This window comes from Hydractinia symbiolongicarpus, chromosome 1, assembly GCF_029227915.1.
Source record: "Hydractinia symbiolongicarpus strain clone_291-10 chromosome 1, HSymV2.1, whole genome shotgun sequence".
NCBI classification, from domain to species: Eukaryota; Metazoa; Cnidaria; class Hydrozoa; order Anthoathecata; family Hydractiniidae; genus Hydractinia; species Hydractinia symbiolongicarpus.
The window spans coordinates 30,447,501-30,455,842 of record NC_079875.1 but is presented as its reverse complement, the minus strand read 5'-3'; the positions used below and the strand labels follow the sequence as shown (position 1 = coordinate 30,455,842).

The 8,342-nt window shown below is 33.5% G+C and overlaps 2 protein-coding genes and 1 long non-coding RNA gene across 3 annotated transcripts; all 3 read right to left on the bottom strand.

The window, feature by feature from the left end:
• Positions 1-533: 533 nt before the first annotated feature.
• LOC130649392 (golgin subfamily A member 6-like protein 22) lies at positions 534-2,187 on the bottom strand. The gene has a single exon (XM_057455667.1). The coding sequence runs from the start codon at positions 1,642-1,644 to the stop codon at positions 1,042-1,044; it is 603 nt and encodes a 200-aa protein (XP_057311650.1). The 5' UTR covers positions 1,645-2,187; the 3' UTR covers positions 534-1,041.
• A 917-nt stretch (positions 2,188-3,104) lies between these two features.
• LOC130649386 (uncharacterized) lies at positions 3,105-5,081 on the bottom strand. The gene is made up of 2 exons (XR_008983041.1): positions 5,024-5,081; positions 3,105-4,974 (listed from the first exon to the last, which is right to left on the bottom strand). It is a non-coding gene; the product is annotated as an uncharacterized LOC130649386 (long non-coding RNA).
• Positions 5,082-5,083: 2 nt separating this feature from the next.
• On the bottom strand, positions 5,084-5,688 carry LOC130649377 (uncharacterized). Its single transcript, XM_057455650.1, has 2 exons — positions 5,455-5,688; positions 5,084-5,384 (listed from the first exon to the last, which is right to left on the bottom strand). Exons 1-2 carry the CDS (start codon positions 5,567-5,569, stop codon positions 5,131-5,133), a joined length of 369 nt encoding a protein of 122 aa, XP_057311633.1. The 5' UTR covers positions 5,570-5,688; the 3' UTR covers positions 5,084-5,130.
• Positions 5,689-8,342: the final 2,654 nt, after the last annotated feature.

Here is an 8,342-nt window from a genome sequence, read left to right as displayed (position 1 = left end):
ATAGACCCAATGGAGGCCTTATGTTTGACTTTGCGTCGCCTTGCCTTTCCATGTAGGTTTTCAGATCTTATTCCGCGGTGTGGGCGGTCTGTACCTGATATGTCCTACATATTTAACAGAACTTTGGATATCATACACAATAGATTTGGACGACTTCTCACATCATTCAATCAGGCGTGGTTGTCAAAGGATGCTTTGAAAGATTTTGCAGACTGTATACACGCAAAAGGTGCCCCACTTGATAACTGTTGGGGTTTTATTGATGGCACTTTAAGGGGGATTGCTCGACCAGGTACAGATCAGAAAGCCATGTACAGTGGCCATAAAAGACACCATGGCTACAAAATGCAATCTGTTTCCACTCCCAATGGTCTCATTGCGAATTTGTTTGGTCCAATTGAAGGCTCGAGACATGATTGTTACCTTCTTGCACAATCTGGCTTTATGGATATTCTCCAAAGATATTCAATTGCTCCTGATGGCACAGTTTTATGTGTTTATGGTGACCCTGCATATCCTCATAGGGAGCAGCTACAAACAGGTTTTAAAAATCCCCTATTGGAAGAAGAACGTGTTTATAATGAGCGCATGTCATCAGTCAGGGTGTCAGTTAAATGGGTGTTTGGTGATGTTATCGAAAGATTCAAATTTACAGACTACTCAAAGATGCAAAAGATAGGTTTAAGTGCTGTTTCAAAACAGTATATTGCATCTGCTCTCTTAAGTAATGCAAGGACCTGTATTTATGGCTCTTGCACATCAACATTTTTTAACTGCCAGCCCCCAACATTAGAAGCGTATTTATCTGGATGATTGAAATTAAAACGGCTATTTTTATAGCCACAAATCTTCTAAGAAACAATATTGAGGCAAATGTATATTTTCTTGCTGAGAGCTCAATTGGCAAAAATAAATCCCGTAAAACTCTTTTTTTTTTGGACGTTTAATCGCAAAAATTAATATCGCAAAAATTTATCCTGCATTAATTTATACGCTTACGGACAGCAAATTCATAAATTCTTTATAAAATACATAAACGTTTTATTTTTCAAGTTTCTGTAACAGCAACTGCATCATTTGGCTCTGTTGAGCTTGCATTTGCAGTAATGAATCTTGAAAAAGTTTCTGCTGGTCTTTCATTAAACCAGTCTCTTCCTTTCTTAAGTCCAATTCCGCCTTTCTCAGCTTCCTTTCCTCCTCTCTATCTCTCATCATAGATTCATTCCTTTCTCTAAAAAAATCCATCCTGTCATTATCCTTGTTTTTTTTTCTTTTTCCTGGATCTCCCATTCTTTCCATACACCTTTTCCTTATATTTATAGCTTTTTCGCGGTCATGTTCTGTGTTTTCTTCTTTACTCTCAGTTGCTTCTTTCTCACAGTCGCGCTCTAAATCAATTAAATCCTGCATCAACTGCTCCAACTCACTGTATGTACATGTGATTCCACTGCCTTTTTCTTCTGCCCTCATTTTTCTTAAAAACTTGTCTTTTACTATCTGGAACCTCTCTCTCACCACTCTTTCGGAAACAGGAATTGTTATGCTTGACTTCTCGCAATTTTCTGCAATGTCTTGCCATGCCATTCTTCTTTGCGGTGATCCTTTCTTTGTTTGAAAGGGGTTTCTTACTGATATCTCCTTCATCAGGATCAGTAAGTCACCCTCTTGCCACCTAGACCTATAGACAGGAAGCACAAATATATATAAATTGTAATAAATATACCCTTTTGAACTAGAACACTAATCAATGCTAAATAGTATAATTTACCCCTTTTTTGTTAAACTGATGGTGTTTTTTTGTTGTTGTTTTTGTGGCGGTTCAAATTTTGATTTCGTTATGTTACCTGATGATCCCAATGTCTGACTAAATATATAAAAAACTTTACAATTAATCCCTATTGCAAGATCTACTAGTCTAGCAAACTATATAACTATTAAGGCTAAAATATGATCAATTTAATATAATATTTACCCTTTTTCTGATGAAATAATAGGTTTTTTGTTGTTGTTTTGGTTTTGTAATTGTGCACGATGATCCCAATGTCTGACTAAATATATAAAAACTTTTATTGCAAGATTTATATACTGGGAAAGCAAACTAAATAAATTTCCTTTTTCTTAAAAAAACTGAATATATATAGCTATATATATATATATGTATTTTAAAAAAACACTTTATTTAAAAATAAAATTCACGAAGCTTTTCGAAACAGTGTTATATTATCAAGGATTTTTGGCTGATTTTATAATAAATAGTTTATATAATAGTTTATATATTATATAAACTATTTAATATACTAATACAGCTAAATTGTGATTCCATCTAGTTTTTTTACCTATTAAAATTAGGCTAAATTTTTAAGCTATTTAAGCTAAGCTTTTACCGTTTTTCTGTTAAACTAGTTGATGATGTCTTTTGTGTAGGTTCGTTCTTTTCTTGAAATTGCATGGTTGATGATAATATTGACTGACTAAATAAAAAGAACTTAGTACGTTGTACACTTGTTTCACGCTGCGAGATTTACTTGGCCACTTCTAGAGATCATGCAGTCAGCATATAGCTGTGCTACACAGTTTAAATTACTCTAAGACCTTTCAATCATGTCGGAACTTTGTGTTGTCTAACAAGAAGCTAGCCAGCTAAAATGTAGCAAGCTAGCTATAGCTAAAACTATTCTTTTTACTATATATATAGCTACCTAGCTAAATAAAAAGACTATTCAACTATACTATAATAAAAAGGCTCACTATTCAACTATGCTATAGCTAGCTACCTCGCACATAATTTATCCCACTCTTCCACAGCTTTTTTGCCATCACTCCCATGTACTATAAAATCTGTTGGAGTCGAATTTGTTTTAAAAAAACTTTGTCCTGTGTTGTCTCTAGAACTTTCGCCAGGTGACGGTAGAGATTTGCATAATTTTTGCAGTATATCTTTGTTTATAACAATTCTTTTCATCCTGCTTATGCTTAAGAAGTTTTCTCTCTGACTTTGTTTATGCTTGTCAGTTTCATTTTTGCGGAGAGAAGCGGAGTGCGCGCCAGCGCACGGAGCGTAGCGGAGCCCATTTCCTCATTAAATAAGCCAAATATAAGGGACGGAGGAGAGTGTATAGGATTTCCGCACGTATACATCAAAATTTAAATTTTCGTAGGACGTTTTTCGACTGGGTTGCCCCGTAATTTTTCTGGTTATTTTTTCGTAAATTTCAGATTGAGCGAGTATATACGGCGATGGAGTGCTTTTGTTTATTTAAAGATCTCCTAGCGGGAACTTCCAGTTGAGACTAAGTTAGTTCTAACCACGTGATTCATAAGTCACTTTGACTAATATCACGTGACTTTTTCTCGGATAACATAGCGCCTCAAACTCAAACTTTCGTTAATCTAAGCTATATCGAAACTTCTGGAAGGTTATTTTCAAGAAAACGAAGAAAGGGTATGTTTAGCTCGCTAGTATATCACTATTTTTTACATGTAATGAACCCATTCTTATTCTCACTCACACCTAAAGTAATTTATAAGTTAATTATATATATAATGCTATATATAATTTTCACTTCCTTGAAACTTTTAACAGTTATTGCATATCGCCGCGGATCATACCGCTGTCAGAAAATTCACCTCTTCAAACAGCCTGAATCCCTGCCCGAAATCTCACCGTTGACTTTGTCAAGCTGTTGGCTTTATTTACAACATATGGTACGCTACCTCACTGCATTTCATTAAAAAATATAAAGTAATGGGAAAATCGTTGTTAAATATAAAACTAAGAAGTATAAATAATGATTTAAAAATCGTTACTAAATATTAAATTATTAAGACAATCATAACAACTGCATAGCCTTAAAGTACACAATGGCAGATATAAAACATAAAATTAAAATAATATATACCATGTAAAAATGCATAAGAACTATGGGTGGCACTGCACCGTAACTGTTTACTAATAATGTTTACCGTCTTGCAACAGAAATAAAACCGATAAAAGGCATGAAAGTCTGCTATGTCGGAAGCTGACGTGCACTGCAACAGCAGTGTGCGAACATTTGTCCTAAGTCACAGTCATATTCCGTCTGTTTCCCACGTGTATACACGACGTCAATGATGTGATCACATTGACTACTGATTCCGCTTGTCTTCATTGTCCCTTCATTGCATAACAAATAGCTATCAGCGTACGGCGTAAAATTACAACGTTAAATCTTTATTCTCAGCAACTCAGGATCAGTTGAACAGCATCTGCCAACATCACAAGAGCCGCTACTGAAAATAATAAGCATAAGGAACGACAAGAAAGTCAATGTGCCCAGCCAGTACGTGATTACATTGACTTACCGATCCTGCTCTTCTACATCGATCCTTCAATTAATAGCATAATTTTCCAGCTTTCAACGCCGAAGTGGGGACTTGAACTTTGCATGTGCCGTGGCGTAACAATTTAGCTAAAGTCAATTTGTACACTGCGCTACTACGGTAGTTTTAAAAATACGTCCTTAACCGCGTGAACTTCTTAGCCATCGTACCAAAAGGAGAAGATGATTTTACATGACATACATAGATGGCACACCCTTACATTATGGCGATACGTTTTAGTCAGTGACTGCAAGTGTGACTAGAATACTCATTCAACAACATCATCATACTGCCAATGTACTGTATAGTGGAATTTATCACTGAAGTAACACTTCACTATGCAATGCTAAGAGTTGGCCTGGTACCTACTCTGTCAATAGTCTATCTGCAACGTTGAAAAACTTTCTCGATTTAACTCTCCGAACAAGCAACACTGCACGTAATGCAGTTTTCCAAATTTTGACACCTAAGTAAGGACATTACATGTGACATAAATATTGTTTGGTACGCTACCCCACAGCAGTAATTTGCAATAAAGTGCTTGCAGTAAACTGTCCTACTTCATGGCATATTTTGTCCTCTTTCCCTTGTTTATTATGGGCGGCTGAAACGGAACTACTGAACATAAGTGTAATTTTTTGGCGCCGGCGTCTTAGACCCGAACTGCCTTAATATATAGCATGCTAATTCACTTTTGGAAACATGAGCGGGGTAAGTACGAACATGTGTTTTTTTATACCTTAAGAAAAGAAAAAATGATTGATTTTATATTTAATTTTTAAAATTTAAATTTTCTACATGCTGAATCATTTGCACATTTCTACAATTCGGAAATACATATCTTTGAACAGCTTTAGGTCGTAAAATCTTTATTTCGGATGGTTTTCTTTTACATTTTGTCGACCACTTAAAATCTTCTTTATCTTTCCCGCCATTGTGGCACCAGACACGAAAACTGCGTTTTGATAATGGCCCAGGGTGGTTTTTTCTATATTCTTTATACGCTTTAAATCGATATACGCAATCTAAATTTAAAGTAATATAAGTAACATTATTGAATTACTTAAATAACTTACAACAATAATTACCAATTACCATCCTCTTGTAAATTCCCTTTGCTTGTTTCGTTACTTTCGGTAATCCAATCTCTAGTCTCTTCTTGATCCATAGTTTCTTCAGCATGAATTTCCAATTGTTGTTGTTCAGACATAATTTTTTTCTAATGTACATTTGTAAGAATTTGTTACTTTTCGTAATAATACGATTCCTAAAGAATAAACACACATTGCTTTATAGTGAATTGATATTAAATGTAGAAATAACACAACTGTAAACATTTTTACCCAGTTGTAAATAATTTTATAACATAATAAAACATAACTGTAAAAAGAACATCCAGTTAACACTTTATAGTGAATTGATATTAAATGTACAAATAACACAACTGTAAACATTTTTACCCAGTTGTAAATATTTTTTATAAAATTATAAAACATAACTGTAAAAAGAATATCCAGTTAACACACATTGCTTTATAGTGAATTGGTTTTAAATGTAAAAATAACACAACTGAACAATAACACAACTAATGATATCCAGGTACCAACAATGCTATTTCTATTACTAATAAAATGATCGGGTGTTGGTGCTGTTAGAAATGTAATGTCACAAAATCTTTTGACACGAGATACAGCTACATATCCACAACCTAGCGAAAGAGTTTTTCTATCAAAGAATACAGTACAATTACGTAACGTTTTTCCTTGTGCTTTATAAATAGTCATTGCATAGCCAATTCGCAAAGGGTATCTTACATATTTTTGTTCATCTACTATTGGATAGATACCTACTATTTTACCATTGTTAAACCGCACAAAGACTGTAACATTTTCCGTTCTTACGACAGTGCATACCGTTAACTACACCACTTGATTTACAAATATTTCTAGTGATAACAACGCGCATACCTGTAATACAAAAGATTTCATAGTTACTAATATTACAATAATTTTGGTCAAAGGAATTTAAATTTAAAAAATAAAAGCAATGTACTTTATATAAATTAACTTTTTCATAATTTTCATATACTAACACGGAAACTAATTCCTTTCTCTTTGAGAACAAATGTTCAGTAATAATTTTATTTATTCGATTGGATGAATAATTTGTTACTGTTAAGAATGTTGTCCTGGGATAACTTATAAATACATCAGCAATATTTGTATCGCTGTAGTCAGGATTACTGTAAATAATTTGCGATGAACAGTACCTAGAATGTATAAAAACCATTTTCACAAGACCAAAATTTTAAATTTTACACTAAATTAAAAGTTCTAACCTGTGTAAATCCAAAAATGTTGGTTTGTTGTATCTAATTAGATTTAGGAATTCTTGCAATTTTTTGTCTATACATCGAAATTGTTGATGCAAATTGAAAATTGAGCAAAGTTTAAGAAATTCTGCATCCGTTAATAAACTGCACTGCTCTTGTCCATCCGAAATTGGTTGTTGTTGTTGCTTATCACCACAAAACACAACAACAGGATGCATAGGCAATTGATCAATACTTTGTACGATATGCTGTCCAACTTTTTGAGATATTCGACTCACCTAAATAAAATCTAAATCATTGAAAATTAATAATCCTAAAACAGATATCAGTTATATACATAGAAAAGAAAATGTGAACCTCGTCAAATATGATGACGTCGTAATGACATAAGTTCCAATTCATCTTACAACTTATTCTGTCATCCACGGGTATGAAAAATGCGGAATGAACTGTTTCCGTAGTAATTTTGTCGCCAAAAATGTCTTTGTAACTAGATGAAAGATATCCTGTGGGACAAACAACGAGGCAATTTTCTTCTTCTTTAAGGCAATGTATAATTACTTCTTTTAACACCTCACTTTTCCCTAAAATTGATAAATAGCGGTCAATTGTATTGGTAATTTTTGACATATTTTATAAAAATAATGAGATGCCACCTGTTCCTGGCCCTCCTGTTATTAAAATGTATGGTTGCTTTCGAGGATGCCACGTATAACTACTACTGTCGTTTGTTTCCATATTTTCATCAAAATCTTGAAGAAATGACAGGGATTCTGTATCAGAAGCCGAGTGTTTTCCCACTTCTGTAGCACGGTCAATCAAATATTTACGAAAGCAGTTTAATGAAGCCAATTGCATGCCAGTAAATTTTACAGTATCCTCTTCTTCGTTTTGAATATCACACAGTTCGTTTGATCTAAGTAAATAAAGATATGTTATGACATTTGCAGAATTGTTAACACATCTGCAAAAGAAATTACTAACTTTAAAACTTCTATCTGCCATAAACGATACGTATCAAATAAAGAATCAAGATAATACATAAAAGTATCTATATAGTAATCACGATGTCCCAATCTTTCCAAGAAGTTTTTCACTTTTCTTTTGTCGTTCCAGAAAGTTGGATTACAAGTTATAGCAGTCACAAAGTTTCTTAAAGTGTCGGGTAACGTTGAAGGATTTGATGAAGTCAAATTGTCAATTTGGCGAAAAGTTACGTGTAATAACGTGTGCTGCCAGAAATATTCTCTGTTAAATAATGAATAACACTGAATTCCAACCAATGTATTATTTTCTATAAAATATATATACGCAGCTTATTATTTTTTCAATTACTTAGGCAAAATTAGTATTTTTTATTATATGTACCTTATATTTTTTCTTTTTATTTAGATCAAATTGTCTCAAGTACTGCAACAATGTAAAATCGTTTTCTGATATTTTTCGTTGCATATATTGTTGAATAATTTTATTGTTATGCGTATAATCATATCCTGGCACTAAGTACCGTTTTGTTCGAGAACTAGTCCAAGCCATTTTCAGGTTCACATGGATGATATTGAATCAAGTAACGGAATGCAGCTTGATGACCTGTCATATCCGCAGATAACACGCCTAAAATGGATGTTAATTAAAAGCATAATCTTTTTTA